The sequence below is a fragment of the Gobius niger genome, assembly GCF_951799975.1.
Source record: "Gobius niger genome assembly, chromosome: 11".
NCBI lineage: Eukaryota > Metazoa > Chordata > Actinopteri > Gobiiformes > Gobiidae > Gobius > Gobius niger.
Genome location: NC_136862.1, coordinates 24,247,730 through 24,270,550, shown reverse-complemented (window position 1 = coordinate 24,270,550; position 22,821 = coordinate 24,247,730). Strand labels below are relative to the sequence as shown.

The window sequence follows — 22,821 nt, the reverse complement described above, 5'->3', positions numbered from 1 at the left end:
ACAGTTCAAATGACTGAATAAGGAAGGCATTTTAGGTCAATCGTCGTCATGCTGTCCCTGTCGGTGTATCTCTCCTCGTTTGTCTCTAAGGATTATACTAATACTAATAATGATGATTTTCCGTAGGCGGACAATCAGGTGGACAACGTACGGCAGCACTACTACGAGGTGTCTCTGGAGTACGTGTTCAAAGTGCAGGAGGTCCAGGAGAGGAAGATGTTTGACTTTGTTGAACCTGTAAGAATCCGATTCCACGCCACACACTGTTTTCTCTGTGCTCGGGCTTTCCCACGATGTTTTACATGCAACACTCAATCAATATCCCCCTCAAGGCGATAGTCAGAGCAAGACACAGAAACGTATCACAACACAAAGTCAGAAAAATGTCTTAACCTGTCATACTCGCAGTCAAGTTAAGCCCTACTTCACAACCGATTCACCCCAAGATTTGACAATGTACAGCACTATTGACCTGCTCATCTTCAAGTAGTACTGAGAGAGGTTAATATTTCCTTTGGTACTTGGTTGAGACCCACTGCTCTATTGTATAATACACTTGTTTCCTCTGCTTGTGGGCTGATTTTTGGGGATTTGACAATATCGGCTATCGGCCGATCTAGCACTGAAAAAAGCCGTTATCTCTGGGACCAAGTTTGTCAAACACAAGTTTCAAAAAGTATGCTAATGCGAACGCCAACATAATCATGCTAACAGCAAGCTGGAGAGAAACTATGATTGAATCACCTAAAGTAATAAAATAAAATCGGCCACTGCTGGAGTGGCCAAGTATTTAGTTTTTCGCAGGATTATAGACCAGACATTTGGAAAAATCAAAAATATCGGCCGAGCATATTGGACAAACAAGAATCCCAAAATATCGGCATCGGTCAATATCAGTCAACCTCTAGTTGAGAGTAGCTTTTTAGATTACATATGGCTAGGGTTGCAACTAACGATTATTTTGTAATCGATTATTTTTACGATTAATCGATTAGTCGCTTGGCTGTGAAGGTGTAGGAATTTTTTTTATTTTTTTATCACATATAGCTTAAGTGGCACAGCTTGAGGATGTGTTGATGGAGTAAACTAAAGGGAAATGTTTGTTGGAGGCTTCAGTTCATGAAATTTACAATGTACAAAACACTACAGACCCTAACTATAAAATCAAAGTAGGTTTTCATCAAAAATACTACATTTTTTATGTCATTTTTGCTCCATTTAAGTCTGTGTGAACCAGAAAACGATTAATCGATTACTAAAATAGTTATAGACTATTTCAATAATCGATTAGTCATCGATTAATCGTTTCAGCCTACATATGGCTATTAGCTACTTAAAACAAAGTAAACCCTCCCTTCTAGACTGGTATACATGGGACCTTCTGCTATAGAATATTATTAGTTGCCGATGAAGCTTCTTTAGGTGTTGGATCGTACACTCGTGATCTTAAACTTTTTTTTCCTTTCTTTCCAGTTGTTAGCGTTTCTCCAAGGTCTGTTTACGTATTATCACCATGGATACGAGCTGGCCAAAGACTTCAACCACTTCAAGACCAACCTGACCATCAGCATCCAGAATGTAAGGCCACAGAGTAACATAATGAATCAGTGAAAAGGGATGTTACTTAAACGATCAGGATATGACTTAGTTTGATCATTTGTTGTCCATAATTGTTGCGGATATAACTTTCATGCATGTTTTTCCTGTTGTCGCGCCCAGACGAGGAACAGGTTTGAGAGCACGCGGTCGGAGGTGGAGAGTCTGATGAAGAAGATGAAGGAGAACCCGCATGAACACAAGAGCGTGAGCCAGCACACCATGGAGGGCTACCTCTATGTACAGGAGAAACGTATGTCATGGCCATTACGCTGTGTAACAGAACAGAACAAAGTCATTGGAGGAGACATAGTACAGTACTTACAGTAGAACAGCAGGTCAGCAACACACGGAAGGAACTGATGGAGTGAGTTTAGATAGATTTGCTCTAGATTTTATACTTGTTTTGTTATTTTAAGAATATTTGGATGTTATCCTCTTAACACCTGCCTTAACTGAACGCATTTTCTCCTTTTGGCTTTACCCAAACCTACAAGCTTCTTGACGGGAGCTTACAGCCTTTAGCCCAGTGTGACACCTCATTTGAAAGCTAAGACCTACAAAACTGATCTAAAAGTAATTTTTTTTCCTTTTTTGTTGCATTTTTGTGATTTTTTTTGTTGCATTTTTGTGACTTTTTTGTTGCATTTTTATCACTTTTTTGTTGCATTTTTATCACTTTTTTGTTGCATTTTTGTAGCATTTTTGTGACTTTTTGTTGCATTTTTGTGACTTTTTTGTTGCATTTTTGTGACTTTTTTGATGCATTTTTGTAGCATTTTTGTGACTTTTTTGTTGCATTTTTGTGACTTTTTTGTTGCATTTTTGTGACTTTTTTGTTGCAATTTTGTTGCTTTTTTGTAGCATTTTTGTGACTTTTTTGTTGCATTTTTGTGACTTTTTTGTTGCATTTTTGTGACTTTTTTGTTGCATTTTTATCACTTTTTTGTTGCATTTCTGTGACTTTTTTGTTGCATTTTGACGCTTTTTTATTTAGTTTTCATTCTCGTTTTTATCTAATTTTTGTCGCTCTGTTTTGACACTTTTTCAAGAAGTAATTCCAAACTGGAGAAAGCGTGTGGTTCAGGTGGGGGTTAAGAGGTTAAAAGGCTAATGAATTATTGTAAAAAAAAAAAAAAAAAAATCTGATTCCAAACATAAGGAAAATCATGTTTACTGCCATTTTAGTCAAGATAAAGGGGGGATTTTTGAGCAACGTTCACCCAACTAGTGTCCAAACTTTCAACAACACATTTTCTGTAAACTGTTTTCCCGCTTTTTGTACAATTTATCTTTACAAAGTGGTCTGTAATGTCAACCTTACTGTATTTTCTTGCAGGCTCTTTTGTATCTACCTGGGTGAAGTACTACTGCACATATTACAGGGAGCCAAAGAGGATCACCATGGTCCTGTTCGACCCCAAATCGGGCGGGAAGATGGTGAGTGTTTTCATACTTATCTTCCGTCGTCTTCGCCCGTTGGTTTCATTTCTAATTTGCTAACACACACGGTATCTGCTTCCCAGGGAGAAGAGGAGAGCTTTATTCTCAAGTCCTGCACGCGAAGGAAATCCGACTCGATCGAAAAGAGGTTCTGTTTCGACGTGGAGGCTGTGGACAAGTGAGTCTCCCCGTATAGTTGTGTTTTCATTTGATCCACATGGGGGCGCTGCTGGGCTGTTTTTGTCTTTTATGAAGGTCCTCCCCCCCCCTCCTGTCTGTCTGTCTTTAACCTGTCCTTGTTCTCTCTGAAGCTTCTGAATAGCCATGAGATTGAGTGAGCTGCAGGAGAATAGTATATCAGCTGTGTCAGATGAGAATGAGTGGAATGATAGAGACGTGGCTCTTCTCAGTGGATCTTGGACGTGGACTTAGAGGAACTTTATTGACTGATAAGGGAAATTGCTGGTGTAACTCAGTTAAAAGGAACAATACAAAAGAAGCTATGAAAAGAAAATAGATAAAGAAGGAAAACTGACTCACTCCGTATAATCTGCTCAATATGGTTTTAAGTTACAGATTAGATTTTTTTTATTGTCCCTTGTGGGAAAATTGTTTCCACAGCCTGTCAAGTCAACACCATCACATTCAGCATTGAACACAAAAGGGGTGCACAGACGTCAACAAAGATAACATGAAACAATGTCTGACAAATAAATTAGTGGGGTAGCTTGTCGAGAATGGCGATAGCTGATGAGACAAAACTCCTGTTAAAACGGGCCCGATTGTATTGAAGTGTCCGGTGTCTGCGTCCAGAGGGGAGGAGCTGGAAAACGTTACGGAGAGGGTGCTCAGTTGCCATATTGTTTTCATAAAACATATTCATTAAACAGCAATGACAGTAGTGGACTAAAGCAAGAGCTAAATTGCGCCTGCCCCCAATCTATTTTTGTTAGTATTGTCTTGCATGGAGCGAGAGTGGGATGTGTTTTTTTTTTTCATTTTGTAATTCTCTTTCTCGTCCTTCTGCTTTCACCCACAGTCACAAACTGTGGTTCACTCCAGTCCACTCAAAGACTCTGATCTCTAATCTTTAAGAGAAATTCATTTCCTATTCTTGTGAATTGACAAAAAAGAATCTTTATCTTACCGTAAAAGTTTGTTCCTCTTAACTTAACCAGACATTTTGAGCCGGTTTTACAATTGTTTTGATACAAACTGATCAAAGATAAATTTAAACCTTGTCGGTGCAATCCATCCAAAGATTTAAATGCCAACTCGAGCGTTTGATATTTTACAATCTGTATCGGTTGAACCTTGCGCTACCTGTGGGCTTGACGACACTGCCCCTCTGTTCCTCTGTCGATGTATGTTCCCTCAGAGACGCATATTGTGATCTGCTTCCTCCGGTGTTTATCTTGACATTTGATAACTGCATTAGTCTGGTGTGCTTGTGTTGAAGGCCGGGGGTAATGACGATGCAGGCGCTGTCAGAGGAGGACCGCAGGCTGTGGATGGAGGCCATGGACGGACGGGAACCGGTGCGTTACCATGACGACACGTTTGTTCACATCATAAAGAGCGAGGAGAGAAATAGAAAGGGAGTCGAAGGGGGGAGAGGGAGAGAGGGAATCAGTGTTAAATAAAACACATTACAGATTTGGCCATAGCAACGAGTGACTGAATTGAGTGGGTCTGGAAAAATCTCATAAATGATGAATGTATGCTTATAGAAGTACTTTTTACTGCAAGATTTCTGATGAGAATAATATGTTAAATAATGGCATATATATACATTTCAGATTACACTTTTTGCAGAACAAGATCTACAAATGTACACAAATAAATAATAAATCTGAATTAACACAAAATGTAAAAAGTTGAGTCAACTTAAAACTAGAAGATCCCCTCGTCCAAATGTATACTTAGAAAAGAGATTTGCAATGTGACATCTGTGTGTGTGATGTTTTTCTGTTCGCTTCATTGACAGGTTTACAATCTGAACAAAGACCACCAGACAGAAGGCAGTAAGTAGCTCTAATTATCAAGCGTTATCGTCAATAACACCCACCATTACGGCTAATGGAAGACATGACAAACAGTGAGGGAGTGGATAATATGAAACAACTGTCTGTGTACCTCAGTGGCTCAGCTGGACGTGATCGGCTTCAACGTGATGAAGAAGTTCATCTATGCCGTGGAGACCAGAGGTACCTTTCATCGTTTTTATTTTACTTTTGCCTATCTTGTCCTCAGAATTTCACATGAGAAATAGTTTAGATTGAATAAGATTAAAAATATTGTGGCTTTTCCTTCCATTGCCTTTATGCAGTATAAAGTTCATATCTACAAGAACCACCAATATAACGCTAAATCTTCGTGGTCTGGCATCGGACTGATCTGAGATTGACACATTTTTTTCAAACACAGCCTCAAACAACTGAAACGGCCTATGCCTGTGTTTTATTCTGCAGGTATTAATGAACAAGGCCTGTACAGAATCGTCGGTGTGAGTTCCAAAGTCCAAAAACTACTGAGCTTAGCAATGGGTAATTGAAAATGATTTACTTCTTGTACCTCAGCACTAAACAATCTGCCATTTTACTATTGTTGACGGTTTTGTTTCTAGATCCTAAGACATGTGCTGATGTTGAACTGGACTGTCAGGATTGGGAGATAAAGACCATCACCAGCGCAATCAAAAACTATCTCAGGTACAACCTCAGATCCTGTTTCTGTTATATTTCACCCCCAAAAGAAATCAACGTGCCATAGTTTTAAATGCAGGAAGATAAAGTAAATGGTATTTAAAGGGTGTCATATCATGTGGGTGGTCTGAATGTATTTATTATTGTAATACAGTACTGGATGCCTTTCCTAAAGATAGTATGTGCTCTGGCTGGAGTTGAACTGACGACCTTCCAATCTCCAGATGAATGCTCATAACGTGGCCCCTGTTCTCCATCTGAAATCATTACATCATTAAATTATATGTTGTAAACTCAGTGTGTTCGCCCACTCCACTCCTCCCAGCTAGTTTTCTATCTTCCATAAGACCAGACTCTGTTTTATAATGAGCGTACTACCGTATTTTGAAAAAAACTATACAAGTATAAGGAGGCGTAAATGTACCGTTTACAAGCCTCTCCCGGCAGCACGTTGTTCAAGCACCCATTTGCAACTCGTTCCTCTCGCTATGGTCATCTAGCTTTTAGCTTGAGATTAGCTTTCGGTAACGCTTTTTATTAAGGTGTGCTCATTAAGTATTAATAAGGTATTAATAAGCATTAATAATATGCTTGTAAAGTATTAACACACTTCTTATTATACTTTTATCTGTTAACATACTAACAGATAAACAATATACTTATTCATAGCCAACCCTAAACCCAACCCTGACCTTAACCGAACCCTAAAATGATTATTAATGCTTATAAATACTTAATCTAAAGAGATACCTAGCTTTCTCTTACCACAAACATTGTGGAATTATATTGTATATATTTTGATATATAAGTTGCACCTGAGTATAAGTCACACCCCAAGCCAAACTATGAAAAAAAGTGCGAGTTGTAAGTTGTGCGAGTGTTATAGTCCGAAAAATACGGTACAACACTTGTGCACCTCTTGCGTTTGATTATAAAGCTCTTTCACGCTGGCTACATTGCAAGAAGACAGGAGTACATCTCTCAAGTGCAGCTGAAATGCATTATGGGAAGGCTGTGGCCACGCTGTGCAAATGTAGCTCATTTGAACAAATACAAGTGCATAAAAGCATGCTTCATTGACAGTGTGTTTTCCCAAATTCATTTATGCAAATATGGATAGGAAAGCCGGCAGAATGCAAGGTTAATGGAAGGATTCATTGTTCACAGAGGATTCGCTTTTTGAGGTCATTGAAAACCAGCGGGAGCCGTGACACTCTAACTCACCACTGAGATAAAATCATGTCCAGCTGTGCGAGTTGGCAACAGACCGAGATGCATCAGATAGAAAGAAAGATCAAACCACTGCTAACATACGCTGACTGCTAATTTCACCTCGCAATTGAACAGGCTCCATAATTGTTATTGAATGATTCATTTTTGCTAAGCCATGGCTATTCATGACTGTTAATGACATAAACGAAAGAGTCAATGGGTGAGCGTTTTTTTATGTATGTGAATTTTTTTTTTAGCACTGGTGCTGGTTTCTACTAAAGATGATGTAAAAAGTACACTACAAATTATTGAAAGTGTTTTCTTTCATGTGATTCACACAGATACAGTGCATGTCCATCATTTCCAATGATCATATATAAATATATATGGTAACACTTTATAAAAATGGTACATGAGTTAATGCATGGTTTTCATGATACATCATGCGTTACTAATTCATGACTTCTCAGGAACAAACATGATTACCTGTTGGTTCATGGATGACTTCATCCCTGAATGAAACTGTGTGTGTAACTACTGTAATGAATGTACATGACAATCTTAATAATTAATCATAAGCATGAGGATCACATAAGAATACCATGAATTCACTAAAGCCACTAACCTGGCTAACGCCAGACTACTGTGTGCGCTCAAATCATTTCGAACTGCACAGCAGCCTGGGGGCCATGGCCGAAATTTTCGCATGGATTTGAGAACCAATCACAGAACGAGGAGGGACGGCAAGATGATGACGAGCTATTCGATACACGGAAGCTTGTAGTTTATTTACGGGTTTAAAAAAAAAAGTTTATTTACGGATCAAATAAATAGTTTAGCTCGAAAGTTTGCAGCAGGTGCGTCATACGTCATCGGATACGATGATACGATTGGCTGTGGCTGCAGGCGCATGATAGACATTCGTATCGCCCAATAAACGGCTATGGACGATCGTAAACCACACCTCTCCTATGAGAAAATGAATTGGTGGTCCCCAGACTAAATATCACTTGTGATTTTAGTCTGGCCTTAGCTAGGCCATAAAGCCACAATGAAATGACAATAAAATGATCAACAAATCATGATCATGAGGATCATGCATGAACACTTGCAAATTATGTCTCCTCAAATATATTGAAGCGTTACCCTACACTTTTTAACCTGTTAAAGACCAGCTCTGGGGGTCTTATTTGGTTATGCTGTACTTGATTTTTCCACACAACAATTCCAATTGAGGAAACAATCCAGAAATCATTGCTTCTTCTTCAGGACTAAGGTGGTCTTTAACAGGTTAAAAAGTTTAGGATAATGCACCTCTTTAGTTGAGGGGACATCATTTGTAAGTAGCTTTCCGCTATATGAGTCATGTTGTTCGTCCATGATCCTCATGATCGGTTGATCGTTTTATTGTCATTTCATTGCCGTATCAGTGAATACATGGTATTCTTATGTGATCCTCATGATCATGATGAATTATTAAGATTTTCATATACATTCATTACAGTAGTTAGACGTTTAATTCAGGGAGGAAGTCATCCATGAACCAACATGTAATCATGTTTGTTCCTGAGAAGTCATGATTCAGTAATGCATGAACTCATTATTATAAAGTGTTACCATATATTTTATTACCTTGTCTTGCTAGCCTCCAGCCTCATTCATGGTTTTGTTTGTGCAGAATGCTGCCTGCTCCGCTCATGACGTACCAGTATCAGAGGAGCTTCATCAAAGCTGCCAGTAAGTCTCTATGAACCTCTGTGTATGGGTGGAGTCACTGTAGGGTCTGTGGTTTCTGCTCAGTTCGTTTCACATCATCAGTGGCTTGTGGTGAGATATGTCTGCTCTCACAAGAAATGTAATGTTTTGAATTTACTGCTGATGAAATGATACAGATTATTTATATTGTTATACAGTTTTTAGTGGACTCTTTCCATTAAACAAGAAGAACAGCAGTCTCTTACCCCTTCTCAGCTCTGCCCCCGCAGCAGAGCTGAATCATTTAGATTCAGCTCTGCTTTCCACCTCTTGCCAGGTGAGAGAGCGAGAGAGATATGAACGAACATTTGGTTCAGGAGTGACAGCTGTATTAGCGTGGCAGTATTGTCGGAGTGTATGCAAATTAGCCATAAAATAAGATTAGCCTTTATTGATCTCACAATGGAGAGATTTACTTGTTACATTCAGCTCTCAAGAAAAAACATGCAGGGTGTGCAAAATAGACAGGAAATGTGCAAACAGTTAAATAGTCAATAGAGGTAACAATAAAAATAAAATGAACAAAGTATAAAAAAGATGTGGGCTTCCGTTTTATTCATAAGCAACAACAAATCTATGCAAAGCTGCCTTCATGTTAATCTTGTTACGGTAATGTTTAAACAGTGAGACACTGTGCTGATGCAGGATCTTTGCTCCAGATCTGTCCTTTTTAAGCTGCGCCTCTGCTGCTGCTGAGGGTCAGAGAGAGAGAGAGTTCAGGAGGAACTACGTAATGTTTGGGCTGGTCTCTAAATAGACAGAAAGCAAAAAAATAACACTGCGCAAATAAGTGATACGTATCTTTGCTCTATTTGTAGTGGTTATAAGATAAGAGATAAGATGGTACTTTATTGATCTCACAGATGGAGAAATTGCATTCGATGAGAGAGCATCCGGCAGCAGCACCCATTCAGTGCGCACCACTCTTATACGGTAATCCTGCAGGCTTTCCAGTGGTCATACGCCGTATACCTGTGTATTATGTAGACTACACCACTGACTGGATTTGTGTCCGACCCCAGAAAAAAGCAGAAACTGTTTTAAAAGCAATTTAAGTACAGAAACGGCAAACTTTTAACTCCTCAGTCACTGAGTGGTAGCTAGCTAACCACTCAATCCTTGGCGTAAATATAATAACGTGAGCACATTTCCTCCTTAGACAGACGCCCCCTTGACTTCCCTGTTGTCACGTTAGTAAACACCGGCTCACCCGCTGTGGAGCGGACTCCCGCTGCTCTGCCAGGGTTCCTCCTGTTTCCCCGTCAGTTCAGAGGCGAGTCTCCCACCGCGCTCCACATGCCTTGTGTGACACAATTATTGACCCATTGAGCTTCACACCAGACTCACTTCAAACATGCCCACGAACAGACCCAGGTAGAGGCGAGAACAGGGGGGGAAACACTCTGCTGCGAGGATTAGTTTGTTGGTCATTGGCAATGTTCTCTTTTTGGAAGGATCAAGACGGTTGTAATTACATACAAGCAATTTACAAATTGCCGGAATGGAAAGAGAATATTCCCATTCTTCACATTTAATACAAATAAAGTGTGTTGTGACAGAAGATAGTGTTGTAATGGTGGTTTTCTTCCAGTCCAATGCTGATGAATACAAGCTTTAGCCATGCTTAACTAAAAAGTGATTGATGGCCTGGTACTCATATAGATACGGTAAAGTCCTCATTTCACAGTCAATCAATCAATCATTTAATCAATCAATCAATTGATGGTTTGGTATAGCCCAATATCACAACAGGAGTTGCCTCACAGGGCTGCACCGAACATTATGGCAATAAAACAGAACAATAAATATGAAATTATAAAGTTCAGGCGAATGAAGTATCCAGGCAAACATTATGTCCAAATAAGCGTCGGCAGCAGGCGGGGACGAGTGGTATGGGTGTCCCCTGTCCTTAGACTCTCCAGCACTGTGAGGAAAAACTCAAAAAATGGAGAGACCTCTGGGAGAACCACAGAAGGAGAGATCCACTCCCATGGACGGACAGGCTATAGACCCAGGGCCGGTGGGAGTCCCTGAGCAGACGGGCAAAGATCGCAGACCATCAGTGTCCAATTCCAGGATGCAGGGTTCCTCCGTTCAGCCGGGTTCCTCCGTTCGATCTAGACAGGCACTCCCGGGGAGTGGGACAGGGGACACCATGTGAATAGTGATGAACAGACTACAGATAAAATAAATATTGTATCTGTCTGCAGTAAGAGGAAGAGGATAGCGCTCAGTACCGTACTTCCCACAGCAGTGTTCCTCCTAAGGCAGCTTTACTTCAGGCTGTGGGTTCGGGCTTTACCTCACTGACCTGATCATAAGCTCATTATAAGTTAACTTATTAGAATTATATACAGTAAATACAGTACTGACTCCATACAGATGAGAATCTGATGATAATAAAAATGGCTTACACTTGTATTGCGCTTCTCAAGCCTGTATTACCAAGTTTCTCAAAGCGCTTCACTGTAGTCATTATTAATTCACGCCATATTCGGTGGTGGTAACTACTATTGTAGCCACAGCTGCCCCTTGGGGTAAACTGAAGCGAGGCTACCAGTCTACCATCGGCCCCACCAACCACTCACTCACTCATTACATTCATCTTGGCCTATTGTACGTGTTTTTAGTGGTAGAGCCCAGAGTAAACCTACGCAGACGCGGAAAGAATCTGCAAACTCCACACAGAAAGGCCCCGTCCCGGTGGGAATCCAACCTGGGACCTTCTAGCTGTGAAGCACGAGTACTAACGGCTGCCAGTCTAGTATTTTCTGCTCTTTGGACCCAAAAGCTCCTGTGATCGGAGAAAGCAAGGCACAGAAACAAAGGAATTCAAAGTGCTGTTCAGAACAATAAAATGCATAAATGAAAATGTAAAGCTGAATAAAACTGAAATCGAAATCATTATACAATTTCAGCACAATTTGAGGTCTATTATTATTAACTACTCTCTATTTCCTTTGCTCTTTCCCCATGCGATGTCATTATGAAATTTGCGAAACCTCAACCATCAAAGAGGAAGGAACTTAAGGAAATATTTTTGGCAGCATTACCCGAAAATGTAACAGCTCATTGTAAAATGGAAATGCTGTGAAAACGGCTCTGGAAAAAAAACGCGTGGGATTAAAAGAATGAGTGTATGAACCAAACAGAAAAGTTTCTGAGACTAATTAAGAGACAAAAAAAAAGCTCATAAAACATAAACGGTTCTCACAGCCTGAAGTTAATCTTAGCCATTGTACGTGAGCACTACTGTCTCCATAGAGTCTGTGTGGGCGGCGCATGAGTATTCGCAACACTGACCATCTGAACCAACTTCTGTTTTGCTGCAACACTTTTTAACATTTGTTGACACATGAGGTTACAAAAGGACAGTATCCTCACTTGAACTGTCTGATTCACTCCCTCGGGGAAATCAAGGGTCAGGCCCTGGAACTGTTGTTCAGTTTAATACCGACGTGGCAGAAATGACCTAAATATGCGCTGACTTACAAAATGTGGAAATACTGTGGTGTACATTTTTCTGCTAAACATGACAAAGCATCTCAAAAGTCTTCAAAGTCATTTAAATATAGGTTTAGGTTGAAATTTGTTTTTACTATTACCACAAAGTACGAGTAATAATAATACTTAGCAATTAGCACTTTTATTTCTACTGACTTGTAATGATAATGACTACAGCTTGTAGCATGAATTATGGACATTGCATGTTTAATTTAATTTGGTGTGAGGTGTTCTGCACATGTTCGTTTCTCTGGCTTTAATTGACAAAGTATGTTCCCCATCTATTATCTAAAGCCCTTATTTAAGAGACCCACATAGCAAGCTTTGCTGAAACTGGATGAACTTGAATGTACGTGTATTTTGTCCCTGTTTAAAGGAAAGAACCACTGAGTAATGATTTTCTAGAGATGATCATTTAGCTGAAAAGTCATGTGGTTTTAGAAGGAAATCATGAGTCACTCTTGCCATACATCTGCAATTTAAAAGGACTACACGGAGTTTAAAAATGTTAAAATTATGTATTTTCCTCCCCCTACGTGTTCCAGCAATGTCCTAATGTGTAGAATGAGCCCAGACCTGTTCACCACAACTGCCTCTAAAACCCTGCACTGTCACTCAGAAAGGTGTTAATTCGGGCCCGAAGTGCCGTCATGCACGAGCTTAATATAGAGACTGCAGTTACGCATAAGACCTGAGGTAGCAGTAGTGAGCATAAAATGACCAACTTGCTTCTAGTCCCATTAAGATTTATTGCCAGTTCATAGAGAGATGGAAGTTGTATTTCTCTCAAGCCCTTGGTTGGGAGCTGTTCTGACAGACTCAACCCATTTTGACCTCTTTTTCTTTCCAAATGCTCTGGGGACCCTCTGTAAACCAAAGGCTTAACGAAAAGAATGATGGGAAAATAGTTATTAAAGCAACACTGTGCATTTTACCCAATACATACAATTTAAATACAAGCATTTATTTTATGACAGATATTTTCATCATAAAAAATGTTGGTTTGCTGAGAGCGGCTCACCTTTCCTAAGACATGACTGTAACTTTACCGGGAGTGGGTACGTCTCAGCTCGTCTCCATGGAGATCTGACTAAAGTCAGCAGAATTTGAGATTGAAACAGTTTAGGTCCTCATCCATATCCATTCTTTGTATACCCACTACAAAAATAGCATTTTCTGTCTCGAGCTGGTCATTAGAAGCAGGATTAGTGTTGATGGCAACAGTATAGTCCAAAATGTTACGCAGTGTGCCTTTAATTAATAATAATTTTAAAAAAAGGATATGTGCACTAAATCTATGTAGATCGGGTAGAGGGATTTTGGCGATGGGGGAACGCTGATTACCTGCAGACACGAGGAGAACAGAAGCAAATTCTACACAGAAAGTACTTGCCCAGCCTGGGTATCAAACCCAAGGACATACTTGCTGTGAGGCGATAGTCTTAAGCCCTGCCAGCGCCCTGCTTACCACGACAGTATGCAGTGACAGTAACATGAAAGTATACTGAAAGTGGATTTAAGTGGATATAGTAAATTATTATTGTAACTGCTCAATTCGACGATGGGCCAGTTCAGTGCTCGGCTTACATGTTTGCCTCTGTATATCTGCGCCTTACACTGCGTTGGTGTTGGATGTCCACACTTACCTGTCTGCTCCTGCTGGCTCCTGCGCCTGTTGCCGTCTCTGTTGGCTGTGTATTAGCAGGTGCTGACAGGCTGCGCTCTGGGCCTGATCTACTGCGGCTCTGCTGTCGACTGTGTATCCACCGGGCCCTGCGGTGCTAAGTTATTACTCGTAGATCAACAACGTGTCTGTCCACTGTTTGCCTGTACCACTAGATCACGGCCACTCACTGTCGCTCCATTGTGAAGCATGCTGAACAAGAAGAGATGTCTTGTGTCTGACATGTTAGACTCTTGTATACTTTTTTTTCACTTTACTTACATCTGCTGGTGCACACAGTGAAGCATTGGTTTGATGTACAGCACATTTGTGATCATGTTTCCTAATTTTTCTTCCCTCAGAGCTGGATAACCCTGATGCCCGCGTGACAGAGATCCACGCGTTGGTTCACCGTTTGCCCGAGAAAAATCGACAGATGCTGGAGCTGCTCATGAAACACCTGGCCAAGTAAGACGAGACTCGGCAATGTGTTTATTCACATTTTCACGGCCAGACTGTTCCGTTTACATCAGTGTCAGGGTTAAAAATAGCCTATTGTCTTTTCACACGGTATTGCATTTCGGAATGTGATACGAGTGTCTTTGACTGGGGATTAGGATTCGGATCTTCTGATCATGAGCAATAAACTGTTATTTCCAAAGTATTTCCAGTTTCCGTTTTGATTTCATCTCATGTTTGCTCAAATTAAAGTTATGATGGCGCTGTCTTGACGTTTAAATGATACGCTGGCTGGACCGGGGATTGGGTCAAACACTGAGAACAGTCTTTTTTTTTGTCTTTACCTACAAATGTATGTTATATAAATCAGTGTGGTTTCCTTGGCATTTGGTTGTGAATTTCCAAACTGAATAAGTGACGCATTTGTGCCGTGCGATCTTGAAACAAAGTGGGTGTTTCATTGTGTTGCTTTTGTCAGAATTGCTTCTAGTTACGGCTTTGTTTTCATACAGGTGTTTCTCATATTAGCGTGCAAATCTCCACGTACTTTTACTTCCTGTTTGTCTGCTTTGTGTCCTAAAGAACCAGGGTTATCATGCGCCAAGTCCCAACGCTTTGCCTGCTCGCGAGACACAACTCTACAGCGCGACGGTCCCTTGACTTTCACACATGCATTCATTTACAAATATTGGCATGTTTGGCATCCACACGTCGATCGAAAGGCGACCGAGATGATGTTGTAATGCAAATGATCCTTTCCTTTCTTGAAGGCAGGAGAAATGTATAAGTGTATATGTAGAGGATACAGAAGTTTCGGACCCGTTTTCTCAAAATGAGGTTTTCTTTACACTCTTGCAACAACATCTCCACTTTAGCTCCTACACATTGATTTGCTGTATATCTATGCACAAATGAGGTGCATAGGTCTATATGATGAAAAACATTTGCATTTGTGTATGTATAAATACAGTGTGTGCTTGTGCTTGCTGCCTCGCTTATGAATGTATTTGCCACTAATAAGAAGGCAAAAAAGCACTTTGCAACAGCACACCGGGAACACAGCAGAGATCACTAAACTTTTGCCTGGTCATTTTGATCTTTTACCTCTCGATGTCAGGCAATATGAAGCTAAAATGTAATGATTGAGTGCCATAATGTATCCCCTTTATTTTAAGAAAGTAACTGTATTCTAAATACCCTCAAATCCAAGAGTAACTGTACCTGAATGGACATGCCGCCTTTCCTATGCCCAATCCCTTCAGAACTCAGAAGCTAAGCAGGAACCTGGTCGGTACTTGGATGGGAGACCTTTTGGTAACATCAGGAAGCCTGGTGAATGGAGTGAGTGAGTGAGTGAGTGAGTGAGTGAGTGAGTGAGTGAGTGAGTGAGTGAGTGAGTGAGTGAGTGAGTGAGTGAGTGAGTGAGTGAGTGAGTGAGTGAGTGAGTGAGTGAGTGAGTGAGTGAGTGAGTGAGTGAGTGAGTGAGTGAGTGAGTGCTTGTGAAGCGCATTACAAGTGTAAGGCATTATTATTATTATTATTGAATGCAGTTGCTCAAAATGATTATTTAGAACACGTATTCTAAATACATATATTCCGTTACCTCCCAACACTGTTGACGATGGGAGCCCTGCTGCAGGCTTTCAACCAGAATCTTGTATCATAAGTATTGTAGTTGGAAGATAAGCCAACTGTGCATAGGGGTGATGGAGTGAACAGGAAGGCTAGGAGAAATCCTGCAAACTTTAACTTTTCTTTTTTGTTTCTAAATGCATACTGGAGATAATGAAGTGCATTGTTTTGTTTTTTCAAGTTGAAGATTATTTGTAGATCATCTATTCTGCACAAGGACAAGTCAAAGTGCTTTAAACAGAGTTCAGTCACAAGAAATTGAAATGAAACAGCTGTAAAATACTGAAAGACACTGACAATAGAGACAATTAACAGTCGTTTCAACAGGTTTTCTACAAGAACAAAACCGTTGGTTAATTTGAGCGGACTGGTGTTTTAAATACAGCTCATTTTATTTTCTGCACACCTCCGTCCAAGGACATCTCCCAAGTGCAAATCACCATATAAACCCTTGAGCGAGAACCAGTGCTGCTCTTAATTGTGTTTTCATCAGGTCCGCATTAAAGACAGCTCGCCGGGAGGCTTAACAGACACTTACGGCACCACTCCACTCTCCCGTCTCGGTGCCTTTGATGACAAAAACTGTGAAAACCTGCCTTTACCTTGCCAGGATAATTTCTCTGCTAAGTGATCTGCTGAAAATGTTGACCTTTCCCACAGTCATTTTATCATCTGTTTTTCCCAGCGAATATATCAGTTTATTATTCCAACAGATGCAGAACAAGAAACTGAAAAAAAAAAAATGACTGGACTGCTGTTGTAGGTGTTTACAAGCCTTTTTCTCTGAACTGCTTTGACAAAATCTGTTCATTATGGAAATGTTTTCTCTTCTTCTCAAGATGTTGGCAGCCACAAACGTGTTTTTCAGATATTTGTGCATTTAGACCAAAGCTACGGAGAGATAACAATATATGACATGTTTTAACCTCTTGCCACCCACCTTAACCGAGCACATTTTCCCCAGTTTGGCTTTACCCAAATTTCAAAGCTTCTTGGAAAAAGTGTCAAAATAGCGACAAAAGCAAGATGTAAATGAGAATGAAGGAAAAGCATCAAAAGAGCAACAATGGTGTGACAAAAATGTGACGAAAAGTGATGAAAACACAATGAAACAGGCAACAAAAAAGTGCAGAAAAAGGGTCAAAAACGCGAGGCCTTACACTGGCCTATAGTCTGTAAGATTTGGATAAAGCCAAACTGGAGAAAATGTGCTTGGTAAAAGTGGGGGTTGAGCGGTTTAACATTTTCAGATGAATGATGCAGTCTTTCGTTGAACACAGAGGCTGACATAATCATATATTCATATATACGTATATGAAATTTTAACGGCAAGTTGTCTTGCAATTGTATTATATAGGGATGCACCGATCCGATGCCGGTATTGGATATCGGAACCAATACTGGAAAGAATACTCTTTCGGGTATCGGATATTTGTAGCCGATACCCGAGCATTTTTTCCAGTATTCACCTCCGTGAATGTATTGTTGATCGCCGCGCAAAACCGAGCAAGAGCATGGTAAAGCTAGTGGCAGCATGCTAATGCTAACGGCGACTAATCAAGGCTGGAACAGAAACTAAGATGGAAATACCTAAAGCAGCCTAATAAAATAAAAAATAGTCACTGCTGTAATGGCCAAGTGCTTGTATTTTAGTTGAAGTGCGGTTAAAGAATAATCTAATATAATAATAATAATAGATAATAATCTAACACATTTCTAATGCAAAAGTAATAATGATCAGATCAGAGAATGATCAGAGTTGTTAATATTAATGTAACCTAATAGCCTGTCATATAACCAAGGATATAAAAAGTCCAGTGATCCTTGTTAAAAAAAACAAATAACTTTCCATTATCGGTATCGGTAACACAAAAGCTGGATCGGTGCATCTTTAGTATGATGCCTTATACTAGAGGTTGCAATTTCTCTAAGACTGAATTACTGAAGCCTGTTTATCCAACAACTGTGGTGACCAGAAATGTAGGATTTTGAACTGTGCACTCCCCGGGAAAATCTGCGTTGTTTGCACTCGAGTTAGATGTGTGCTCGTTTAAAAAAAAAAAAAAAAAGTTAATGTCTTTTTCAAGCAGTCTGGTCCATAAGGTGCGGTTTCACGAGCTGCACAAATGAAGCAAAGTTTCTCAGGACATGCACCATGGTTCCCTTCCAGTAGCAACCAAGTTTGATTTCTTTCATTTTTCTTGCCCACAGTGTTGCCAGTCACCACCAGCATAACCTGATGACAGTAGCTAACCTGGGCGTGGTGTTCGGTCCCACTCTTCTGCGACCTCAAGAGGAGACAGTGGCAGCCATTATGGACATTAAATTCCAAAACATTGTCGTGGAAATCCTCATTGAGCACCATGAGCGGGTATGACACTCTTTATACTAAACATCACATGCCATATTTGTCTCAACAAAGAAGACGGACGACGTTTGACATCGGCAAACTGTGTTATGCATTTATATTCATACCGTAGAGCCCGAGCACATCTCCTTTTCATCCTAATGTGCTTCTCCCGGCCACTTGAATGCACACTTATATACTGTACTTCAAAAAAAAAAAAACCTCTACCTTCACCTGAGAGCAGCTTATTGGCAAGCTGTGCTGCTTAAAGCCATCCCCATGGAAACAAAAACAGTTTGCTGCAGTTGGGGAACTTGATATCACACGCATGGCAAGTGCGCTTAGAGAAAATAACAGCAAATAACATCTGTGTGCATGCATACGCTTACTACAAGAGGCTACACTCAAAGGAATCTCCATTATGGACCGCATGAACCAACTTAGAATGAACAACATTTTTTACTCTCCGCACTCATCATCATCGACAATATATATATATTTATTGCTCTTATTTTTTTACTCAGTAGTTGCTTCTAGAGGGAATGCAGGTGATGTAATAGTATGGCAACAGAGGGGTGTGCTACGAAGCTGGATTAGTAACAATGGTTTAGCGGGGCCATGAGGCTACCTCTCTATAGTAACATGCCCTGAGCTCATAGCCTGCTCTGGACAAGGTTAAGTTCCCTCGTGAGATAGAGGGCTCTTTAAGAATACTCCTCTCTTTTAGACAAACCCTGCGGAGTGCGGAGGAGGCTGCGGAGCGGTGAGGGGGAAAAAGGCGCAGCGAGCAGTGGCTTGAGAATAGGTCGCGTTCATGTTATTGAATTCTATTTCCGTTGGAGGCCAATGCAACCCTGTGGGGGAGAAATAATCTTTGAAAGAAAATAGTGATTGAATAGTAATTAAATTCGCACCTGCCATATTATCATTCTGGCTCAAAGTCCTTTCTACTGACCAACATCAGGCCCATGTGTTGGAATATTGGACGTATTTATTTATGATGAAATAGTCGGGCAATAGTTCATCTGTGCCAGAACAGGTGATTTTGAACTTTGTGACAGTTTTTGTTTCATGTGAATTTGCCCAAGAATTACAGAGAAATTAGCAATAAATAAAACTAGAAATCTGCATTTTAATAGTTACCATAGTTTCCACAATTGAATTTTCACCTGGCCTCCGCCTCAAATTTACTTACAGGCTCAAGAATGCTGTGATGTCACGTGAACAAAAAAACTATTCTTTATATCAATGCATGCAAGGATTTAGATTTTAAATGCTATTTTCTCACATGATGCACTGCAAATTAAACTTGTAACAACGATTGTTGACATTAAACTGTGGTCATACACTTTTCTCATTGGGTTCAGACTCGCGCCGTTCGTGACGCTTTAGGATATGTTCATCATGAGTTTAGCGATGGATATTGGTATTCAGATGTCTGTGTTGTCACTGACTCCACCTCCACAGATCCACAGAGAAAACAAAGGTTAACTCATCCAATTGGTGTTGCTCTTTGTAGCACCGCTTAGCCTGGATTAGTCTACCTGGTACAGAGTGACATATTCTGGTCCGAGCTGTTAGATGTGATTTTTATTTACGTGCCTTTGATCTTTATATCAGCATGTACAACATCTATTGCTTTATGACTTTAAGTAACACAAAGGAACATTGAGTTTGTAACAGCCTGCTCACAATCGTTATCTGATTGTCAAACACTGCCTATGCAACACTCGCTTTGCTGTTGCATGAATCTTTTCTTCTTTCCTCCACAAAGCCTCTCTCAGAGTTGAAAATGAAGAAACCAGCTCTGCTCCGGGACTTTGCCCATTATGAGCGCAGAATTGGGCCGTGAGTGAGGCTGTTGATAGATACAGTATGGTAAAATAGGAAGCTGATGCTACTGAATTATTTGTGGAAAGACACATCAAACTGTCAGTATAATTGCTTTTAAAGTGAAGCTACTGGAAAAAAAACACATCTCTTGGAGCATGAAGACTATATAATTGGGCTTTGAAGAGTAAATACATGTATGTGGTGCCAGTGAAGCCACAAATCGCTGCAACTACTTAAGTAATTGTGCTTGCTCTGCTTTTAATAAAAGAAAATGTATTTATAGTCATTATACCTCATCTGTCATCAGTTTTTTCCTAAAATGTTAAGCCTCTATTAAGCTAAACCACTGACTAAATACAGTAAAAAGGACAATAAACAATAGACTGCTAATCACTGTAATGTATACAAAAAAAAATGTAATAAATAAATGTAACTGTAACTTGAAGATCGCCCTCAGAAAGTATTTTTTTGCTACTTAGGAGTAAAAACAAAACAAAACAAAGTAAAATAAAGGTTACCAACATCTGCATTATCCCATCATTGCCTATATTCAGTACTTTCTACCATTATTGTTTCAGATGTTCAAAGACGCGCCGACTGGTGGCTCCAACTCACAGCAGCCGCGAAGAGGAAGCTCGGTGAATCGAACTCCGTCCTGCTGCGAGAGGCCCCTCACTCTGTTCCACACGCCGACGCACTCCCAAAAGAGTCAGTGATTCATGCCGTGTTCAGTCTAGGAGCTCACGCCTGTGATGCATTGTGCGTTTTTAAAGAAGGGTTTTATAAGCTATTCGCCGGATATAAAACAACGATAAAACTTGTATACTTTAATAATCGCTGCTTTTTGTTCAAAATCACAATGTCCCTTGAAATCCTAAACTGTGCGTCTGTTTTTAGTCTGGTCTTAAAATCTCAAAGTGCACACGCCATCGCATTGGCCGCAGGTTTTCCGTTAGAAACTGTAAGACAACTCTGTGAAGCGCTGTGCATTTTAAAGATGTGTCCGATCGTCGGCTTGGCACAGATTATTTGTGTCTGGTGACCTTCGACGCGTGGAAAAGATCTCAGACATAGCTGGAGACAGAAGGAGTGATGCATTGAGAGGCATAGATTTGCTGTGTGAAATGTAACCCTGATTTCTGGCCGAGAAGATTGAGAGTGTCGTGTTTCTCGTAGGTGAGAAGAGAAACAGTGTGGCTAACGCGCCAGTGGCAGAGCTCCAGTTGAACACAGCCAACTGCAACAGCAGCAGTAGCAGCAGCAGCGGCAGCCAGGGCAGGACCCCGCGCCACAGCCTGACCAGCACAGACGGAGAGCTGGAGCCCAGACAGAACAGGCCCTCTTCACTGTGAGTACTGACATTTCATAGCCCTGTAATGGCGAGCAATGGTGGGCAGGTAGAGTAAACACTGCAGACTTGCATCTCATAATAAACTCATTTCATAACTCAATGTTGATCTGTGATAATTATCGCCAAATTCTAAGTGAAAGTAATGTGAAAGGATATTTTTGTATCAGTATTAGCGCTGAATGATTTTATCGCGATATTACCAAATCGCAGAGGCACGTGATTTTGGCCTATATGTTGTTTGTATCCTGATCTCTCATTATGTCAGTTTCCTCTGCTGGACACGTGTGGAATTCTTTCCTTTTATTTTCATTTGAGCAGCCCCCTAGTGGCTAGAGTGAGCATACTGCCCTACAAGTCGTGGGCCGAATGCATTCATCTTGCGGGTCGGATGTGGCTCGCGGGCCGTAATTTTCCCAGGTCTGGTCTAGAGTAGAACCATGTATTAGATAAGTAATTTATTATGATAATTATCAAAATTCATTTATTTTATATTTTCATGGTTTATGATAATACAAGCAAAGGAACAAATCCCTCTTGTGTTGGTTACATGTGTTCATACGGTTTGTACAGACATCCGTTGCACCGTAAAAATACTGGTCATGTCATCCAGTAAATTGTGTCCTTTTCAATCTACATTATGGTTAATGGTAGTGAATTTACCAAAATGGAATTCAACCGACATTTTGGAGGTTGGTTACTGCGACTGACTAAACACTGCAGCAAATTCACCCTGCTTTGAATGACATTACATTAGTGAATGTAATAATTGGACATGGCAGTGAGTGTGGAATTACCACTCAGGACCGAGGGGTCAGAGTCCAAAAAACACAGGCTTTAACTCTCTGTTTCAACAAATGCCAAGACATACTCCGTCATACATTTTCCAAAGTTCCAATGTCACTTAACTGAATATATAGATCAACAACGTGAGATAATTAGCTCCAGGAGGTGGGAAAAGCATATAAACCCATATTAGAAAACCAACTAATGAACGCTGATTTATGGATGTAATAAAGTGCATTTATGGGCATAGTTAAAAAGGAAAAATACACTTTACCTTAAATGACATAAAAATAAATAAATGATCAAATGTATAAGTGCATGACACGGCGATATTCTTTCAATGTTCTTGTAAAGTATTTGCCAAAATTCTTAAAATAAAAGTCATAGTAGAAACAACCTCCAGAGTGATTTAGAAACATGTACTTTTAATGACTACATTTTTGTTAAATCAGTCTGATCCTCACAGCTTAAAGGCTCTGTATCCAAAAAGGGGCACTTGTTCATTTTAAATCTTGGTCCAAACTTATTCCTAGCTTCC

The 22,821-nt window shown here is 40.3% G+C and overlaps 1 protein-coding gene across 4 annotated transcripts in view; it reads left to right on the top strand.

Moving 5' to 3' along the window:
• LOC306970105 (rho GTPase-activating protein 26-like) overlaps positions 1-22,821 on the top strand; it is a 90,211-nt gene that overhangs the window by 53,203 nt on the left and 14,187 nt on the right. For all 4 annotated transcript variants that reach the window (XM_079565951.1, XM_079565952.1, XM_079565953.1 and 1 more), the window contains exons 7-21: positions 127-237; positions 1,474-1,578; positions 1,720-1,849; positions 2,936-3,036; positions 3,123-3,217; positions 4,499-4,577; positions 5,027-5,063; positions 5,181-5,246; positions 5,511-5,585; positions 5,666-5,750; positions 8,635-8,693; positions 14,241-14,346; positions 18,181-18,340; positions 20,728-20,857; positions 21,326-21,497. In XM_079565951.1, coding sequence (XP_079422077.1) covers positions 127-237; positions 1,474-1,578; positions 1,720-1,849; positions 2,936-3,036; positions 3,123-3,217; positions 4,499-4,577; positions 5,027-5,063; positions 5,181-5,246; positions 5,511-5,585; positions 5,666-5,750; positions 8,635-8,693; positions 14,241-14,346; positions 18,181-18,340; positions 20,728-20,857; positions 21,326-21,497 — 1,511 coding nt within the window. The remainder of the gene's footprint in view (positions 1-126; positions 238-1,473; positions 1,579-1,719; positions 1,850-2,935; positions 3,037-3,122; positions 3,218-4,498; positions 4,578-5,026; positions 5,064-5,180; positions 5,247-5,510; positions 5,586-5,665; positions 5,751-8,634; positions 8,694-14,240; positions 14,347-18,180; positions 18,341-20,727; positions 20,858-21,325; positions 21,498-22,821) is intronic.